This window comes from Elgaria multicarinata, chromosome 8 (genome assembly GCF_023053635.1).
Source record: "Elgaria multicarinata webbii isolate HBS135686 ecotype San Diego chromosome 8, rElgMul1.1.pri, whole genome shotgun sequence".
Lineage (NCBI taxonomy): Eukaryota > Metazoa > Chordata > Lepidosauria > Squamata > Anguidae > Elgaria > Elgaria multicarinata.
The window spans coordinates 52,390,525-52,412,055 of NC_086178.1; the positions used below are offsets into that span (position 1 = coordinate 52,390,525).

General features: G+C 40.7%; 1 protein-coding gene across 1 annotated transcript; it reads right to left on the minus strand.

Moving 5' to 3' along the window:
• Nucleotides 1-290: 290 nt before the first annotated feature.
• ERFE (erythroferrone) lies at nt 291-18,498 on the minus strand. Its single transcript, XM_063133235.1, has 9 exons — nt 18,429-18,498; nt 12,017-12,222; nt 9,775-9,882; nt 7,790-7,910; nt 6,671-6,885; nt 4,936-5,044; nt 4,124-4,214; nt 3,648-3,726; nt 291-3,218 (listed from the first exon to the last, which is right to left on the minus strand). Exons 1-9 carry the CDS (start codon nt 18,496-18,498, stop codon nt 3,120-3,122), a joined length of 1,098 nt encoding a protein of 365 aa, XP_062989305.1. The 3' UTR covers nt 291-3,119.
• Between the last annotated feature and the right edge of the window lie 3,033 nt (nt 18,499-21,531).

Sequence of the window (21,531 nt, forward strand, 5' to 3'; positions counted from 1 at the left end):
GGTTCTTAGGGCTGGTTTACATGTGCATGGCGTGAGATCTGTGCTACATCATTGGTACCTGAATATGAACTGACTGTGTGGAAAGCCATTATGGATGAGGTGATGTGTGTTACTGGACCAGTATTGGCTGACATGTGCATGTTGTCACTAGATGTTCTTAGTCAAGTGACAAACATGCAAGTGATAATCAGCCCTTGGATTCTGAGTTTAGTTGCTGAATATCCTCCGTGATAGTAGACCTGCCATTTTCTTCAATAATTCACAATAGATGGTCTTGGCCTAGAAGTCAATGAACTGGGGAAATCATCTTATTTATTAGAAAGTATTTTCAAAATGATCCTTCGTCCATTATAATTACATTAAGTAGACTTCAGAGCTATAAAAGCTAATCGAATGATACACGAAGAGAATGTGGGAAGAATGAATAACTCTAAAAAGCAATACCACCTTTATTTCTACTAAAGATATGTTGTAGCCTGACCTTTTCCCCTTGTTTTATTTTGTATTGCAAGTCCACTAAAAAGACACTTTTTCTCATGTTATAGCCTCTCTATTTTGCATATTATATCTCCAAGTAAATAATACATTTAACAGCAATTGCATAAATATATTTTCCTTAATATACTACAATAAATAGAACTGCTTATAAAATACTTCATAGCATGTATATATTACACATTTGTGTATAAGGATTACAAAATAGCTGCACTATGAAAGCTAATGCTGATCAAGCTGCAGGGCAGGGCACCACCTTGGCCTTATCAGGCTCAATGGCATTTCCAGAGCGAGAAGGGTGGTGCACAGCTTACTCAGAATTTGCAGCTTCTAAAACCTATAGCTACATCTAATAGCTTGATATCGTTGGCTGCCGAGAACCCTGTAGAGCAGGGCTGGGCAGAAAGTCCCAGAAGCCTCTGGTAGTATTACCCAATGGTCAGGCATGTTGGGAGTTGATGTCCCAAACATCTGGAGATTATGTTCTGCCCACTCCTGCTTTAGACCAAGGGTAGGGAAACTGGATCTCCAGATGTTGGGCTAAAACTCCCACTGTACCTGATCATTGGGCCTGCTAGCTGGAGTTGATGGGAACTAAAAACATCTGGACTGCCATAGGTTCCCCAACTCTACTTTAGGCGTTTTCTATAGTTGCTTCTGTCCTTAAATGCATGAATTCTGGCTTTTGGAAAAGCTGTCTTACCTTGTTCCTTATGTTGCAAAGAATAATGGAGAAAAGCTTGAACATTAGAAGGAAAGGAACCTCTCGTGCAAGCACTGAGTCATTACTGACTCTTGGAGGGCCACCAGCTTTCGCTAACGTTTTCTTGGCAGGCCTTATAGCGGGGTGGTTTGCCGTTGCCTTCCCCGACCGTTATTACCTTTCTCCCAGCTAACTAGTACTCATTTTACCGACCTCGGGAGGATGGAAGGCCGAGTCGACCCGAGCCAGCTGCCTGAAACCAGCTTCTGCTGGGATCGAACTCAGGCCATGGGGAGAGTTTCAGCTGCAGAAACTGATGCCACAAGAACGTTCCTCTATATTAAAAAGAAATCCTGGCATATAGCCTTTTGTTTTTGTGGCATGATAGCTTTTTATCTGCACCTAAGAGCCATGCTGGATCAGACAAAAGGTCCATCTCGTCCAGCATTTTGTTCATACAGTGGGCAACCAGGAACCCAGAAGTAGGATACAGATACAGCAGCACCTTCCTGCCCATGTTCTCCAGCAACTGGTGTAAATAGACTTACCATATGCAGGTGGTTTTTCCACAGCAGGGAGGATTTAAACATGTAAGTCCCCTCTGTGCATTCTGTAGTGGCTCAGTCCCTGGACTGCAATGTTACATGAATTTTCTGAATATCTTGAGTTGGCTCTACAGTATATGATAAACTGCATGTGTAACAAGCACCAAGGCTCTAGAAACAAATATTGTTCATGCTGATTTGGTGCTGGTGCTGTACTGGAATTCCCACTTGTATCAACGTTCCACAGGGTATTTTACTGAAAGTTTTTTAACGATGGCTTGTAGAGAGTGATTATGTATAATAGAGCAGCTGGGGAGACCTGTTACTTAAGTATCTTCACAGGCTAAAAGAGATAAGGGGGTGTTCCCCTCCATCTCGTTGGAAATTTTAAAAAGTACAAAATACAAGAACAGGTCAAATGCCTGCCTACGTGCCAGGCTGGCTGTAGTAGTAGAGGGTGGTGCTGTGCTGTGTTAGATTTCTTGGATATCGTGCTGCAGTTACAGCAGCCACAGAGAAAATATAACCCATTACTAAGAAAGGGAAGTATCCTTCTCTTCCTCTGTCATGTCACCAGTGGATGTTTGAGCACATAATTTTATTAGCAAGCACTGAAACTCTTAATCAGGTTCAAAATGAATGACAAAGTACATTCTGCCTCTCTTTATGGGACTTTCTGCCACCAAAACAACATAGTCTGATGGACTTTAAGGTAACAGAGATGAGTGGGCTAGCAGTGGACTTTATAAGCAACCCAATAAAAGCTGATCCAGACATGGCAACAGGCAAATCACAAATAACTTTTCCAGTGTTATTTGGAAGTTAAAGATGGCTGGTACCATACAGCACAGAACAAGGGAATTCCATTTCTGGGTTAGGAAGTGACCAGATAGGTGGAGAATCCCATGCAATAGGGAAATCTCTCTGTGTGTATTGTCCTTAGCAGAATACTGTGGATCAGTAAGATAGTAAAATGTCTTCTAAAAGTATAATCTTTTGAAAAGCCTATGCTGCAGCTATACTTCTAAAAATAAACTAGGTTTGAGAACCACCATTGAAAATAGATTGTGAAGCTGAAGCATCAAACTGCAAATACTTAGTAGTGGAGGGATTTCTAGGTTAACCACATCAACCCTGTATCACTGCCTTTTATAATTCTGTTCAGTATTCTTTTGCTCAGCGTTACCATTTGCTGTGTCAGTTTTCCTGAATCCGATCCCCAGTGAGCAGCAACATGGGTTTGCTTGCATTGCACAAACAGGAATTGTGCCTCCTACTAGTGTTTCCAATTCCATGCATTTCATTAATGGGACAAGCTTAGCTTAGAGCTGATGAAAGGCAGGGTTTCTGCATAACAATAGGCAGCTGTAGGTCAGTCAGTTGCCCAAGTGGACAGCTCTGAAGTCTGACCCTCTTCGGACAGTGAAGGAGGATCCTGTTGCATTGTCTACAAATACCGAGGCATACTGGCCAGCCTAGAACAGGGAAGCAAAAGGTGAGTCAGCAAGCTAAACAAGGTAAGGTAAACTGTTGTATTGCTTCAAACATCAACTTTGGAATGGATTGGATTCACCTAGTCCCTACACCACCTTTAAAAACGTTGCATGCTTTGTTCTTAGTAAACTGATCATTTGATTACCTTCAAGGCCTACAATTGTCTGATGGCTAAAAGACATTGCCTGCCCTTAATATCTGTCATTTAGCTTCAGGAGACAGAAAAACTTGGGTTCACAAGATTCATGCCATTAAGTTGATCTCTGCTGTCAATATGTCTTAAAACTGGTCCTGCATCTGCCCAAACAGGAAGCTTTTCTTAAGTTCTCTCCACTACACTCAAGACTAAATATTATTTGCTTTCCATTATGGTTGAATAATGGCATTTTTGTTTTTTTGCAGATACTCACCTGTAGGAAGAGAATTCCATTGACTGAAATAGTGAAACGTTCACTGTTTCTGTCCAAACCGCTTACTGTTTCCAGAGAACTGAAAGCAAGAGAATTCCAGTATTTCAACAAATGGATACCAGAAAAAAGTTATCCCCTCTTTAATCTATTAAAGCAACCCTTGTTCTTTTGTTCCTGATAGCTGCATCAGTGTTCATTTGCTGTCTTTCCTTTATAAGTCTGTTTAGCTGCATATTGTCTTGGGCACAACCCTTTCATATGAGGCAGTTACTGATTAGCTATGCTTGAAGACATCACTTAAGATTAAAAGTGATATCCCTATCATACCTAATCACTAGCAGCTAATGATTAGGTATGGGGACATCACATGACTATATAACTTTTTAGGACATATTGGGGCCAATGCACAGCAGAATTGGGTGAGAGTGTTGTAGCTATCTGCTTTCCCAAGCCAGACTACTGCCAAACATACTCACGTGTTGCGGCGGCAGAGTGACTGGACACAGATCAGCAAACGCAGACGATCTCTGGCACGGGACTGCTTCTTCTTTGGATGGTCCTTAAGAACTGTAACAGGCAAGAGCTAATCAGGCTGAAACACAGATAAGGTTCTGCGGCTGGGAAGAAATCTTTGGCTCCAGCAGTTAGATGCCACCTGATCTCATTGCTTTAGGGTGCCGTTCTATGCATGTTTAGACAGAAATAAGTCCTACAACTCCCAGAATTCCACAGCCAGCCCTTAACCTACTTATTACTCCAGTGCCTAAAAGCCCCATCTAAGTTTCAAAGCTGAGTTCTACTGCACTATACAACATACAAACTAGCCTCTTGGCCCTCCTGTGACTATTTTGTTGCTGCCAAAAACTCTCAGCAGAAATGAAAGGTCCATTTAATACACTGATAGGCACATTCCAACCCAAATATAGGACTGATGAATGACATATATTTTATGAAATTTCCAGTTATCCTTTCATAATCCTCTCCTGCCAAATTTCTCCATAAATTTTGGGTTCCTTATTACTCAAAATGTTTCCAGAGGAGATTGATGCTGTCAGACTGCAGTTCTTCTAGATCCATATTTCCAGGGTATACAGAATTTATTTTTCCATATCACATTTGTTTGATAAAGTAGAAACGACCTGCCAGCCCTTTGATTGCCTAACATTCCTATGTCAAAGAGCCCAACTCAGCATGCTGTTTGAGTTGGGTACTTATTTATTACATTTCTATACCGCCAAATAGTTGGGAGTTCTCTGGGTGGTTCACAAATGGTACTTACGGTACTTACCAATGTGCAGTGTTGCAGTGAAGATGTAGTATCCGCTGAGTGGTGCTTTGTATTGACCATTGCTAAGGTTTAGCCCTAAGCCACGGTGGAACATCTCCTCTTTTTTAGGCTAATATCAAACAGACAAAAACAATCATGATGTGTGGGAGAAAATAATTTCAGCTTTCACTATTATGCATGGGGGAGGAGGTCTAAAGTAGGCTCTTCAGATAACACGGTTCAGCTGAGGGAACAATCCTATGCATGTTCAGACAGAAAAAAAGGTCCTACAACTAATCACATGCCTAGCTTGAGCATGCTGGGAATTGTAGGACTTTTTTTGTCTATACATGCATAGGACTGCACCCTAAGAGAAGCACAACCAAATGTGAATCACTTGTTAATGTACACTTAGTGCAATCCATGGCTGGAGATAGTGGGCCAGATCCAGATTTAATCATGCTTTTGTAGACACATTGAAATCAACAGGAATTAAGTTAGTCATGGTTGATTTCAGTGGGTCTACTTTAAGTTTGACGAAGTCTAGATCCAACAAAATGAATAACACAACACATCAATGCTTTACAATGGGGTGTGGGTGTGGGTGTGAATGACTAGCTTTACCCGATAGGAATGAACCTAGAGCTTAAAGGGCAGAAGTCTCTCCATCAGTGACATGAGCTCTCAGAATTTGTATTAGACATTCTTGACATTTTGTCAGAGGCGTCTTAAATTGTAGAGAAGTAGGTTTGGATTGTTTGCGGTTTTTAATGTAATGATGGCAAAGGAGGAGGCAAACTCCAGTGCTCAGGACAGAAATAAATTTATTATGCTTTACGTATTTCAGAGGGATTACCTCCTTCTTCAGGAGGTATAAAACAAACAAATTAACCATAAGAGTAGTATTTTGTGGACAACACCCTCATTCTTTTAAAAAAAGTTTTAAGGGGCTTTTCAACAAAAGAATACACAAAAGTGAAACAAAAGGAAATGTTTTCACTACTGTTAAGAAATTTGATAGGAGAAAAACCATGGGAACAATGTATAAAAAGTGGGAACTCATGATGATGATTTAAAAAAAATTAAATTCTTTTTAAAGTTGTCTAAGAAAATGTAGTATTCTTTTGTTGCCGCCTCCTTTGCCATCGGTCTATGGTGCCTTTCCTTCCACATTTCTGCCTGTTTTTAACGTAAAACAGATCTTCAATCTCCAGTTGGAGAATATGCTTTAATAGCCTAGAAAGCAGAAAGCAAATTGTGTGTGATTTCTGTAAGGGCCCTGACTCTGGTTTTATGAAGTTAATTGTCTTGCTAGGACAGGGGTGGGGAACCTCTCCCAACCCAAGGGCCAAACTCAGTTCCAGAAAAGCTCTCGGGGGGGGGGGAGGACATTTCAATGGTGGGTGCGGTCAAAGACAAAAGGGTCAGGTCCAAAGGCAAAAGGAATGGGGGCCAAAATACTAAAAAGAGTATATTTTAGCTTAAAGCTCTTGCATGTCAGCCTTTTAGATGGGGAATAAACTACAAACACAAGGAAGCCAATTGGCAATTGGGAAAAAGGGGAGGGGAAAGAGGAAGGGCCATTTGGGGAAACCTGAGGGTCTGATTTGGCCCACGAGCTTGAGGTTCCCCACCTCTGCTTTACATGCTCTCAGACAGAAGCCATCTTCCCCTTTCCTGACATTTGTAGACACAGGCCACTGCAAATATATAACCCCAAACCAAGTAGATAATTCCTTTTCCCTCTTGTACTCACTATGTAATAGAATTGAATCTCTTGCATTGATCGTCGTCCAACCGAAATGTTCTTCTGGGTCTGGCAGTGGAATGCTGCCTCCACTCTACCTTGCTCCCTGCTTTCTAGCAATGGCCCCCTAATCTGGACAAGGAAGTTATCTTCTTGAGCCCTATCTTCTTCCTGGCAGTTTTCACAGGCTTTCAGATTATTCTGTTCCCGCTGCCCGATTATTCCTGAGTGACAGAAACACAAAACTGCATGAGTGTGATAGGCCCAATCATGCTTGTCTGTGGAAGGTCAAAACCTCACCCACTTGTCTTCAACCATAGTGAGACAAAAAACAAACTCAACATGATAGACTGTAACCAAGATGTGACAATTGCACCACTGTCGTCTTAACACAGGAAGTCCCAAGCCCTTTCCAAAATGTCCAACTGGATTCTTTTGAACAGTCAAGGCTCAATGGAATGTGTTCACCTTTTTCTGGAGCAGTAAGAGACAGAGTGGAAGATCACACACACTTGGAGATATAGGCCCTTTCTATACCTAAGGATTATCCCAGGAAAATGGAGGGATCGTCCCTGCCTGCTCCCGGGATCCCGTGTGTCATTTGGATGCACAGGGATGATCCTGGGGAAAGTGTAGAAATGGCCATATTCTCCACCATTCACAATTTGGCTGCAAGTTTAAAGTGCTTGTTTAGACAGAAAAAAATCTAACGGCTTGCTGGGGCATGCTGGGAGGTGTGGGACATTTTTTTCTGTCTAAACATGCATAAGATTGCATCATTAATTATGTTTGGGCTTTATAGAAATCGAAAACCACGTGACTTACAGACCCCCCCCCAAAAAGGCGGTGGCGGGTCTTTACAGCACCATGTACATTGATGGTGCTATATAAATAAATAAATAATAATAATAATAATAATTTCGTATGTTGTTTTAAGAACTTCTTAATCCTGACAGTACAACTGAAGAACTCTAAAGCTATAGTATCAGAACCCAAAATGCATGTTGTGATAACCATAATATCAATAAAGCCACTTATTATTTTGGTCCTGATCCGTTATTCCATGCATTATGGGCTTAGTTGTAACATAGTGTGTCTGCTTGCTGTGCAATGACTTCCATTCCATACCTTTAAGCAGCAATCGGAATTCCCTCAGCAGCTTCTCCTGAGTGATTATGGTTCCAGGAAGTCCTGGTGGGCCAGCAGGCCCTGGTGGACCAGCAGGCCCTCGTGGGCCTGGAATGCCAAACTAGAACCCAAATATAGAACACCATTTTAGATATGTGTAGCTGATACCAAGCCTATTATCTGCCTAGCTGTGTCAACTACCCATGTCTGCTTCTCTTTGTCTGTTTGTTTGCCACTCATTTAATTAGACAGCTTGAAAAGCTACTGCAATCACTCCTGCACAGGCCCAAAACATTTGGCTGCCTGAGGCAAAAGACAAGGTAACACCCCGCCCTGCCAATTCCTTGAACAAAAGCTGAGTGGACTGGTTCACTGGTGACAGGACAGCATTCTCCACAGGACCTGGGTGTAGCTTAGGAACCTCCAGGGCAGGTCACATGGCAAATACAGTTCTATCCATTCTGTGCCCTTCAGCATCTGCTGCCTGAGACAGCTGCCACACTCTGTCCAATGGTAAGGCTGGGCCTGGCAGAAAGCAAAAAGGCCCATTTCCAGTGTGTCCTTTTTAGATTGCAAAAGGACACAAGTTTGCAAGTTATACAGTATGAATTGTAATGTCAAAATGACTCTGCTCCCCACCTCAACCAGTCATGAGTTAATTAGTATGCTGAGAATCTCAGAAATGGATGCATCTAAATAATGCATCTAAAAGAATAGGGGAGACAGGTGTTAGTCCTTTTGCAGATGATCTTTTTGCGAAACTAATAATGTAAACCCCATGGTAAGGCCTAACTAAACTATATGTTTTGTGCAAACGTACGTAACTGAGCCCTAATGACATTATTTAAAAAGTCGCTTTATGAGGGGAGGAATTTAGAGCAGAGAACTGGGGAATGACAGGGAGTGGATGCTTAACCCTTTGCCTGCCTGTCATTTCTTTGCTCTAGGTCACAGACACTCCAGTGACTCCCTCCCTGGGTAGCAAAAGTGCATGTGCATTTGAGTGTAATGTAGTTAGCCCCTAACGTGAAAAGAGGCAAAATCAGGCTCCAAAGTACCAAAATACTACAGAAGAGCGGGGGAAAGCATAATCCAGGTCAGTTTTTTTTCAAACTATGAGAAAGGCCTGAAAACTATAAATTTTGTGCTGATGTGGTCTTTAGGGGCATGGAATCATAGCAGAAGAGTTTCCTTAATAAATACAGGTAGCCCAACATGTTCAAAGCTAATTTAAATTATATTACTTCTTAGTGAGGATTTAGGAAGAACACTGCTTGCCTGTTTTCCCATATACTTCCACAAATAAAAAGGCTAGAGAGATTTGCTTTTTAAAACAAAAACCAATAGAAAATTCAGCAAGGCAGCCGGGATTATCCCCAAGGGGACCAGACCACTGGAGGCTGTTGACTCTGATGCCAGTGGGGTGACGAATCTGGGTTTCAGTCAGAACTCTAAGTGCACCTTGGATAGCTCTTTCAGAGTTCTGACTGAAACCTAGAGCGGATTCACTGCCCCGCTACCATTGGAGCCACCAGCCTCAACAGGACCAGACCCTACAGGCCCCCCTGTGGCCACAGTCCAGGTATGAAGTGGGCTTTCTTAAAGTAGTTAATGGTATTGGGTGATATAGAAATAATAATGCCCTTTCTCCATTGTATGTCTTAATTTGGCAAGGACATATAGAATGCTAACCATCTTCCCTTCAATTTATACCATACAACAAGCTTCATCCCTCTCTTGTACTGGTGTGTGTGTGTTTCCTTTTCTTCTTCTTCTTCGAAAGGTTTTCATTTCCTTGCTGTAATTCCTCCATGCTTCTCGACGCACATGTAGCTTCTAACCACTTGTAAGCGAACAATACACTTTAGATCTTGCTTAAATTTAAATCCTCAAATTTCGTCAAGACTTACAAAAGACTGAGAATCAAATCTACTGACTCTGAAGAAAGACTGCGTTTATACAAGAGAATCATTAATATTGCTTACCTTTAACTTTGTGGGTTTGAATTTGCTCTTGTTTTTGCTGTTCACCCCATTAAGGAGCATCCAGGCAAGCAGGGAATCGTTGCTGCTTATCTTTCCTGTAGGAGTTTCCTTTATGTAACGAGAAGAAAAGACAAAGATAAAAAATCAGTCTCTATACCATTTGCCTAGCTTGCACCATACCATCATTCAGAAGAGGCATCTCATAAGCATGACACCCTGAGTTGGGTTTTGTTTGTTTTTCTCTCACCAAGGGCTCATCTACACCAAGCAGGATATTCCACTATGAAAGTAGTATGAAAGTGGTATAGAGAGACATACAGATGTCATATTTGACTATACTATTTCCATATAAAACAGTGCTGATGTTCTGGTGTTTCTCCCATACCTGAGAAAGCACTTCCACTGCAGAATTATGCTTAACATATTTTAATAATTTGTGACACGGGTTTGGTAAGTGGCTTCCTTGTTTCCAGCACCTCAATCAGAGAGGCTCACCTGGTGCCTATATTGAGGTCTTATCGGCAGCATTGAAGACTTTAACATTTTCCCAGGCTTTTCAGTGTTAAGATCACATTTGGAGGCTTTTTAGACTTTGGGCAATACTGTTGCTGGATTTATTTTGATGTGGTTTTGGCTTATTTTAAAATGTTAGGTTCGTTTTGTATATTTTATAGTTTAAAATGTTTTCTGTATAGTGTCCAGAGATGTATTGTTAATGGATGGTATAAAAATGTTGTAAATAAATAAATAAATAAATAAAACTAAATAGGATTAGGTGTGGTTCCAATCTTTCTTCCTCTCTTCCAGAACCAGTCTATCACAATTGCTACAAATAAGGACAGGTCAAGCTGGAGTACCTCCATGTTATAAGAAGTACTGGCAGAAGATACTCTCTCTCCGTCCATTCTGCCCAAGCACATATGTTCAGATGACCTGATCTATAGTTCTGAATGTCCTAGAGGGAAGAGTGGTAATTCAAAGGTCACCTAACCAGAAATAATTAGATAGTGTTCTTACCAAATTGCAATATTCTCCATATTTCCTTACTCAATAAAAGGTAAGCAGATGGACATATTATAGCCACCAGTGGTGTTTCCAGACAAGGCTTTTATGGTGCCATCACCCTGCCTCTTTAAGAGATTTTTTTGTGGGGGTGTCTTGATGTTGTTCTCTTCCACTCGTAACCTCCCGTGTTTCCCACTGTGTCTTCTGCCTTGTCACTTATTGCAGATAATCCATTAAGAAATAAAAGTCAGAATAACTGTGAAATACCTTCTCATTGGTAGCACTAAGAGACCTCTGTCTGGAAGCACCCAAGGTTCCAAATAGCAATAATTTAATCCACTTTGAAATGGCAGTACACAAAGGGCATCATCAGATAAGCATTTTATCACATGTTCGCTATTGCCCACTTATGGAGGTGTTGCATCCTTTAAACGACAATGTCCATCTCTCGCGCACCTCCCACTCCTTCCACTCCTTTTTCCATCGCAAAATAGACTCCTTTTAATCTGACTTAAAAATTAATAATGGGATGTACATGATTGCCTGCTGTGTGCAGGAAAAGCGGTATGATAAAAACAGCTCCTAAATGGGCCATATGGTCTTTGATTACTTCCTCTTTCCTTTCCTCTCCAGGTAGAAAGAGGAAGTAATGAAGGACAAAACTGGGGGCGGAGAAGTGATGGTAAGAAAACGCGATTCCCCCCATGTGATGATGCTCAAAGCAGAGAAGTAACATAGATTATTGCTACAATGTACAGCACAACCCTATGCATGTTCAATCAGACATAAGTACTTATACATAGGATTTCCAGATAGAGGGCTTCTAGTGCTAACAATCAGAAGCCACTGTGCATGTATTCAGTTTTTTCTTCCTTAATGGATTTTTTCTGGTAAGAAAAGAAAATGGAATAAGCACGAGAAGATTACGGGGAGCAGACAATATTGTCTGGACTCCCCATAAAATTCCATTAATAAGGCAGTGTAGTTGCACAATAAAAGTTTTGTCTGGAGGCACTCTGTGACTATTGAAAAGGTAGACTGAAACATACTCACACTACCAAGTGCAAATGTTCTTCCACACATCCCGAAGCTAAATTCACTCCTTGCATTGAGCACCACAACTGTCTACCACCATTTTAGCTCTGTGCCATGTTTGCTGTAGAGCTAAATTCAAAAGGGAAGTTTCATTTCTTATTAAGGGATGACTTAGTCATATCAGAGTAGCATATGTACTTACCAGGTCATTGGATGAAAACAAGGGCAGGCTGCCTGTTTCATTCCACTGGGATTTCTTCTGCTGGCTCCTTCTGCTTCCATGTTTCTCACTTTCCGTAGAGCCAGTACAAAAAGTCACTGCTAGCAGTCCCATGGCCAATAATCGAAGTGGACAGCTGGAAAGGAGGGGCCCAGCCATCCTTTGGCACACTGTCACGCAGTTTGTTTCTATAGAGATAAATGCGCGGTGTTAGACATTGCCAGGAACTTCACAAGAGCAGAAAGAAGCATTTCAGCTGTGGTCCTTCAAATGGGTTGATATTCCTGGGGGGATTCCACAAAGGAATATTAACTGCAGGAAGAAATTATCCAGCATATCCTCAGCAACACTTTATTAGTGTTTTTTCCACAGCAGACGCATCCAGAGACCTCTTCTTTGAATAATAATAATAATAATAATAATAATAATAATAATAATAATAATAATAAATTTTAAAAGCACAAAAGGGGGAAGGGGAACCTCAGTGGAGCACACACAAGCACACAAAATCAAGGCCAGGGTGCTTTCACTGGATCAGAGGCAAGGGTGAGGGAGAGATTATTTTTGAGGAGATGGCCTCACCAGCAGCCCCCTATCAGTTGGGGAATTCTAAAGGCAGGACTTCAGGATGCTTGTCCTTAGAGCAAAACACCGCAGCCAGATGATGAGGGGGCGATTTGCCCTCTTGTTTCTGGATCCTCTGTTACAGCTTAACTAAAACGATGTCTCCAGATTCTAGAAATCCCACAACTCTTCTGTTCACAGCTTCGTTTGCCTGGGGGACACCTGGCCCATCCTCTTTGCAATGTCCCCTCTATTTATTTATTTTTAGGCTAAGGACTTGCACCCTTTCAGAAAACTCTTGGCTGAATACCCTGCTCCTGACTGAATCTCTTTGCTGGCTTCCCTCCCTTTAATAAGCTTGAATTCCCCGCCTCACAGGAGTTCCTCCCATTCTCATGGTCACTTCAGAGAGTTTATTTAGAGAGCCACCTGTTGGCATCAGCTACAAACTACAATAACCTCAGGCCTGCTGACCCTGCGTTACAATTGAGAGGATACAAAGAGACAGGTGAGCACAGAGATGGTCGCTCTGTTGAGTTTAAATTGAAAGGGGCAGGCTGGAGGAGGAAAAAGCAAAGTATCGTTAGAACCTGTAGTGCTGTATTTCTTCCATGTTGAGAGTGTGGCCAGGTGGGTGATGGGAGAGATCTGGATTAATTCCCGAGGCAGCATACGGCATTTAAAAATCCATACAACAAAGCCAAGCAACTGTTAAAAGAGAGAAAAGAGAGCAATAAAAACAGCCATCCCACTGCCACCAGCAGCAAAAAGAAAAAAAGAAAAAGAATACCAGGAAAAGCAGCATACATCAGACACATAAAACAGTTATTTATTTATTTATTTATTTAGAATATTTATATACTGCTCCCCATTGAAAAATTTCGGAGCGGTGTACAAGGTAAAATGAAAATAAAAACAGAATAAAACAGTTAAAACAAAATTTAAAAAGCACCCAAATTTAAAACAAAATTTAAAAATTTGCAGCACCCAGATTACAAATGGCTTGGATCTCAAACTAAGATAAGCTAAGTTCATTTAGGGCACACTCTTATGCATGTTTAGACAGCAAAAGGTGCTACAATTCCTAATATTTCTCACCTAGTGTGTCCCATCCATGGCTGGCTCTGGAATGCTGGGAGTTGTAGGACTTTTTTTCCTGTCTAAATGTGCATAGGATTGTGACTTTAAGGAATTTAACAGAAGTCCCCTTTGCCTTTTGTAATATACACCAGCTGTGGCTCCATTGATTTGTTTGTTTGGTGTTTCATGTTGAGGGTCTTCCTCCTTGCTTCGTGCAAACCTATATGAACATGCTCTTGCAGAGTGGCAATGTGTCCTACTTTGCAAAGGACAGTCCTCTATTTGAATCAGAGGACAACCCTCTGTTTAAAGATGCCCTCTATTTGAAGGGCTATCTCATCCAAGTCCAGTTTAAAGGTAAAGAATCATCAGAAGGAACAGCAGCAGGGGCCTCAAAATTGCCCATCAACAGGTACCCACCTGGACAGCAGATTGAGCAGGCACACAGGTCAGTCTTCTCCACTAGGGTGAGATGTAATGGATGTCTATTGCAATTATGGTCATTATTTCTAAATTTGCAGATAGATGTATAAATTAGCACATAGAAATTTTGTACATATTGCTGGCCTCTTTTGTCATTTTTGGTGATGTGTAATTGACAACTCTAGGAACTACTAGTCCCAGAGTTTGTTCATTCCTGCTGTTATTTTCCTGCATTGTGGTACAGCAGAATAGCACAATTACACAAGTGGAAACAGCATTTTCTTTCGCTGTCATAAATAATATACCGTTTTTTCTGCTCTAAAAATAAACTCACCAAAAGTGCTATTTACAAACAGAAGCAAAACTGAAGGATCACAATGAGCATCTTCAGATGAGCATTTTCTTGCACGCTCATGAATTGGCCACTCACGGATCTTTGCAGGTCATTTTGACGATGCAGCGATCCTCCCACTTCTTTTGTTGTTTTTATGCTACAAAATAAGACCCAGAAAATCCATTTCTTCTTGTCTCTGACAATAATTGGTGCCATTTCCTGCTTTGTGCAGGAGAATCTGTGCTATAAAAACCCATGTGAAGAAGAGGAAGCTGCTCGTCCCTGTTGTGGGAGAGAAGCAAGTGGCAAAGCAATGGTTGGGAAATGCGATTCCACCACACACACCCCTCGTCTGAAAATGCTCAATGTCAGCTAAAGAACCCATAAACAACTGTGAGTAGGGAATGATGAATGCATAATATATGCCTCATGTAAGAAAGGTCTAAAATTACCTAGCTGGACTACTGATGCTTGGCCATTGAGAACAATGCTAGGAGAATATAATATTTCTCTTGATCTTTGCTTCTGTCCTGCCTGCCACACCCCACTCTATTACTGTCCCTGCAATGTGCTAGTGAGGGTTCCAGCAAGCATAAGGCCTTTGTTTATTTATACTGTTTAAAAGATTGCCATACCACTCTTCAACAGAGCTTCAAGGGCAGTTTACAAAAGAAGATAAAATACAAACATTCTGCTAGTTCAAGGGTGTCACTATGCCAGCATAGATGGACTACGTTGGTGTACCGTCAAGGTCTGCCAGCAGCCAAGAGTTTCTTAAGGAGTGTTCATATCGTTCATACACTGTGATGATTTCCCTGCATAGGCACTCACAATAACCCTCTGTTCTGGCTGAGCTATTGCCTTTCTTTCTTTTAGGGTGAGCTTTAGAGACACGTTGGGAATTCTATGACTGAATATACACGTAGAACTATAATGGAAAGGAGGGGGAAGAGGAATTGTCTCTCCCTCTCCTCCACCCCTTCATGCTTGAGTGAAATCTAAGCTTCATTCTTGAGCTCTCATGTCATTGCCTTGGCCCACTGTTCCCAGTAGAGTGATGCAGCCAAGCTGTTCTCTCTTTCTCTCTCTCATTCTCTTTTCCTTCAAGAGGACTATGCAGATGAAGTCATGGGAATGAAAACTCTATCTGTTCTCAAAAACAATGTAATGCAAAAGGGAAGTCAATGCTTATGGTTTCCATGGTAACAAGAGCTTGCGTCTTCCGTTGCCTGAAAACTATAAACCCAGGCTACGTCAGCCCTATCTAATCATTTTACATTACTTCTTCATTATGTGGTGGAAAGTGTCTGTCCCAGATGTTGTTTGACTTCAACTGCCCTCACTCTTCACCATTGGCTGTCCTGGCCAGGGCTTATGGGAGTTGCAGTCCAACAACATCTGTAGGGCCACATGTTCCCCACCCCTAAGGTATGACGAAGTCCATACTCGCATGTTGGTCACAATAACTGGAATATCAATTTATTTATTATTCGGTTTAAAATATTTATATTCCACCTTCCTGCCTGACAGCAGGCCTCCAATGTAGCTGGCAATATCAAAAGTTAATAGACATAATAGTCATTTAAAAAAATTCTTAATAAGGCAGTGATAACTGTTGAAGTTTCTGTGGGGACAATGATGGAAAATGCCCAATCCTCAAGACTTAGATGTTACTGCTGCTGCAACTGTCACTTTTCCAGAGAGCTTCGGCTATTGGGCAGTATAAAAATGTAATAAATAAATAAATAAATAAATGATAAACATTGGAGGAAATCTCCTCCCACCGGCAGTGTGCTACCAAGCAACCAGAGCCAAGTAGCACCAGATGTTTTTGCCCCTAGGGGTCTGGGCACCTCCTCACTCAGGCAGCTGAGCCCCTGGCTCGTTCTGGTGGCAAGGGGACCTGATGAAGGCTCTGTAAAGATAATGTAAAATATCCACTTCCCAGGCCTTTGATCTTGCTGCTGCAGCTATTCCAACTCAATGAGTCAATATTAACAAGTAATGTGCAAACATGTGTGAGTTCACCCTAAGATATGGAGCAAAGAGATGCATTTCAGTTGCAGTGGATTGTGATTGTTGAGTCATCAGTAGGAAAGCACAGCACAGTAGAAAACCTTTAACTGGATGACATCTTTATGGCTGGCCAGCTTTTATGTGCTATCTACTGTGGTCAGGGTGTCGATCTCTCTAGTGTTTTGTTCAGTATTTTGAGCTTCAAAACAAGGGGGTGAGGTGGAATGAAGCAGAGCAGGAGCTCTTATCCATCCAGATATTCTTTGACTCCAGGAGCAGAGAGAAAGATAGTCCAGACTTTCTGCCTGCCAGAGGTTTCAACTGCTGTGCACCTTCAGTAAGAACATAGCCAATATGTTGAATAATTTAAATAAACATACATCCTCATCTTTAATAGAAAATTCAGTTAAGCTCCTGACTCAATGGTATATGAGTTCATTAAGATTGTCTAAGTCAGGGGTATGCAATCTGGTGCCCTACAAATGTTTTAGACTACAACTCTCATAACCATTGGACATGGGCCATGCTGGCTGAGGCTTATTGGAGCTGTAGTGCAAGGCACATGGAGGGCATCAGGTTGCTCATCCCTTGTCTATGAAAATGATAAGGATGTTTGTCAGAAGTGTAGGAAGGAAAGAACATACATCACTGGTGGAATTGTTTTGAGGCAAAGTGGTTTTGGCAAGAAATTATTTTTAATATTAGTAAGATTTAACAATATGCTATTACTTTAGATCCCACAATTTGCTTATTGGCATATCTGAAAGATGCAGTACAAAAGGAAGACCACTCTTTTATATTATATTAGCAGCACATCTTTTTATGTTAAGTACTGAAAAAGAAAGGAAGTATTTCAATTATATTAAATTATAGAATTTGGCAACTTTAAGCAAAATGACATGGGATGTGTAGGTATAGCAGGAAAAAGATACAGAATTAATAGAATGGGAGCCATTTAGGAGGTTTTGGAATGATAAGTGAAGTATGATAGGTAGCATTCCTTTTCCTTTACTGTAGTGTCTCATTGTCTAACAGTCCAAAAGGCTTTGATGTATTAAATATTTAAACATTAGTAATGTCTTAATGATTGTGATGACTTGTTTTGTAAAATGATCTGTGAACCGCCCAGAGAGCTTCGGCTATTGGGCGGTATAAAAATGTAATAAATAAATAAATAAATAAATAAAATAAAAATAAATAGATCTACACTATTGCTTTCACTGATAACTTTTGGGGGCACATTGAACTGTTGGGGCACATTAAACATGCTTTCATAGTGTTATTTCTTGCTTTTTATTCCACATTATCCAAAATACCACAGCAATGTCATTGTGTGTCCTACGAGGTATAAATACGCAAGAAGGGGTATAGCATTGCCATCATGGGATCATAATGATTTGACATAAACTGTAGATCTGGCCCAGATTCTAATGTATTTATTATGTTATTGGCAAGTTTAAAGTTTTAATGTTTAAGAAATGTTATGAAATGGAACTTGAATGTTTATGTAAAGAATTTGGGTATAGAAATTATTCAGGAATCCATGCTTTGCTTTTCTCAAATTATTGTAAGACTTTTTTCTGTCTAAACGTGTATAGGATTGTGCCCTAAGTTATTTATCCAGTGGTCATATAGCAGACAGGCATAACTGAACGATGTAGTTCTTTGCTGAGGTCCTTCATAAAACCAAAGTGAAAAGTCCATAAATCCATGGTACTACTTCTATAAGGCAGTATATATACTGTTTGAGAGCTAGAACTTTAATTGGACTGGGTAATGGTAATGACAATGACAGAGGCTTGTGGTAAATGTGGCTTGTTATAAAATCATGGCCAACTGGAGAATGTTGAGAGTTGTAGGACTTCTTTCTGTTTGAACATGCATAGGATTGCACCCTATGTAAAGTAATGTTGTAACTTAGGGCATGTCTACACCATAGGGTGTAGAAGGATGGAGGGGAGAGGATTGTGAACTTACCAGCTTCCACGATCCTCCCCCAGCATTTAGATGGCTGCGCAACATTCCGGAAGGATGTTGCGGCCGCCATTTTTCCAACAAGGGAGAAGGAGCACAGTTGTGCTCCTCTGCAAAAAGGTAAAAAAACCCAAAAACCTTCCCACCCCCACTCCCACCCCCAATGGGCACGGACTGCTGCCATGCAGCTTTGTGCCCATTTCAAGGAGGATGGGACAACCCGGGAGCAGCAGCCACATGGCCTGTATTCCTTGGGATGGTCCTGGGACCACGGAAAAGTTGGGTTTTCTGCAGTTCCCTATATCCTGGGGAAAGTCCTTGCTCATCCCGGATTATTATTATTATTATTATTATTATTATTATTATTATTATTATTATTATTATTTGTATCCCGCCTTTTGCCCAATACTGGGCCTCATCATGTGGACGCACAGGGACAATCCAAGGACTGCTCTGGGATATAGGGCTGGTGTAGACAAGCCCCAAGTCTAAGAAAAACAGTCACATTGATGTAGGTTTTTTTAAAAATTTATTTTTGAAAGGATTTTGTGATGCTTAGTAGCACTCTGAAGCACTTGTTACATTTCACACAATACAAGAATTTACAAAGAGCTCTGCAAGTGCATTTTTAGTGCAGACTTTCATAGAAGCAACTTCTAGATTTTCTTCCAGGTTGGAGAAACAGAAATGCTCCTTTTTTTGCTATCTGGCCTGCTCCAAATGGACATTTGTGGCCATAAACAGAAACGCTCCATTTCATTCTGCTGTTCTCATCCCCATTCTCAAGTTTATCAAACTCGTTCTGAATTCTAATCTCCTTCTTTGCCTGGTTTGCAACTCCTCCATGTGTCATCTATAAAATCCAATGTGCATGTTCACCTTGAACGTTTCTATCCATGTCATTAGTAAAAAAAAAATATGAGTAGCACCAGGCTTATAGCAGCCCCTTGCAAAAGTTCAATAGTAAGTGTTCTGGATTTAACCGTGATTAATAATGTTCAGAATGCTACGTGACCTGTCCATTTCCTTCATGATTGTTAGTGAAAGTGATATTTAACGTAGACATAAAACAATGAAAATAAACTCAGCTACATATACTAAAGCAACATCATTTTTCAAAGAAATGTATGCTAATTATAATCACAGAAAAGATAATAGAAAATAAGGTTGTGAGTGTGATTCTAACTATATTTACACATTCACCTCATTGAAATCACTACTCATGAATTGCAGCTTACATGAACCTACTTATGAATCGATGCTTACAGGGAAAGTCTCACAAGGCACAATCTAATAAAATTTATATGCTCTGAAATTAATAGGGCTTAGCTTAGTCACAACTATCTCCTCATTTCATTAGGTCCTTTGCTGCATTGTGCCCTCTATGCTTAAAACCAACACACCGATAAACTCTGATCACTGTAATGAACTCTCATGTCTCTAAGGCTGCAATCTTATCCTACACATACTTGCCTGGCAGCAAATTCCATTGAGAGATTTAGTGCTATGTATCAGGCTGCATGGTAATAAGCAGTTATAATAATCTTAATTATAGTCAGATATGAAGAATTTTCTGATCTATAGAATTTACTAGGATTCTCCTAGTTTGTTACTGAATGGAAGTCCCCTATTATCAATCCAGGTTTGATCACCATAACCTCACTACATCACACTATAGTCCCATAATCTTGTCTCTAGGCTTGTTGTGTCTGTTCTGGCTTGCTGTAGCAATTTGGTTAGGTTCTGATCTTCTACAGCAGTGGTCTTCAACTGGTGCGTCATCGTGAGATCAGTCCAGATGGGTCTTGCCACCATGTTGGGCATGGAGAAAATTGTGAAATTGGGTCCCATGTTGAAGGTTGGGAGTCCAAGGTGGGTCTCAGGTCTGGACCAGTTGAAGAACACTGTCCTAGAGCACGCTTCTCCAACTTCTCTCCCATAAAAATGAGTCACTTATGTCACCTGTCAACATTAGCCACTATGATCTCAAATTAACAATTCATTCTTGATTTAGAGCTGTTTCATGCTACTTTTGGCCTCCTTCAGACACTGGCCACAAGGAATTATGGGACTTGTAGTTGAACACATCTGGAGGGCACCAGGTTGGAGAAGGTAGGTCTATGAATAACACGAACCAAGTTTAGATCATGAGAGCACAACATTGTACTTTCTGATATATTAATTTTAAAAATGATCTTTCCAGGATTCTCAATACTACTATAGTATGAATAGTTAAAAGATTCACAAATAACTTGAGAAGAAGAGATTATGTAGACTAGTTTTGACTGATGTTGTGTGAACCCATAAGCTACTGTTTTGCTGTCCCTAAACACATAATAGAAATTATGCCAAGAAAAAAAATGTCTGTGGGTTGGATCCATTATCTGCCTTCTGTGAATGGAAGGCCTCCACTCCAGGAAGGCCCCACTCCCTTATTTTTGAGGATCCCCCCTCTAACCACCCTATAGCTCACCCCATCCAGCAGACTTCCTCAGCTCTCTGTGTAGTAATTTCAGGGGGCTGAAGAGACTGCTGTGGAAAGGAGTGGGTGAGGAAATCAGCTTCTGCCAGCCCAGTTACATGCACCTAAATTTGGATCTAACACTATATGAGTTTTGTGGTCACTAATCAGCTACAGACATGTCATTCATATAAAATAGGGCTCTCCAAATATTTGTTGGACTACAACTCCCATCATCCATGTCCACTGGACATGCTGGCTAGGGAAGATGAGAGAATTCAATAAACATCACAGGTTTCTACCCCTCTTCTCTAGATTTAAAAGATTCTCATGTGGATGGAAGAGAACTGTCCAGCATTTAAAACTTACCTAAAATAAAATATAGTTACCTGAGCAAATACCAATGTCAGTAAAAATAAAAAAGGACTACGTAATTTATTATAACAAGATGGAGTTATTCTCAGAGGGCTTGATCATAGTAACCAGATTGCAGTGACCAATAGGAAGAAGTATATTAATATGTCCAATTTCTATTTCAAACTAAAATGAATACAAACAATACGCAAGATAAATAAAAAGAGCAGGAATGTGCTTCATTAAATGCAGAAATAATCCTAGCGCAATAAAAATAGATATATAAATAAG

Bases quoted from the DNA above. Each gene is read 5' to 3' on its own strand.
- ERFE (XM_063133235.1), bottom strand. From the start codon at position 18,498: ATGGCGGCCGCAACATCCTTCCGGAATGTTGCGCAGCCATCTAAATGC. The intron at 12,223-18,428 runs GTAAGTTCACAA...TTATCTCTATAG, and splicing joins GGGGAGGATCGTGGAAGCTG to AAACAAACTGCGTGACAGTG. The intron at 3,727-4,123 runs GTGAGTATGTTT...TCTTGCTTTCAG, and splicing joins TCACTCTGCCGCCGCAACAC to TTCTCTGGAAACAGTAAGCG.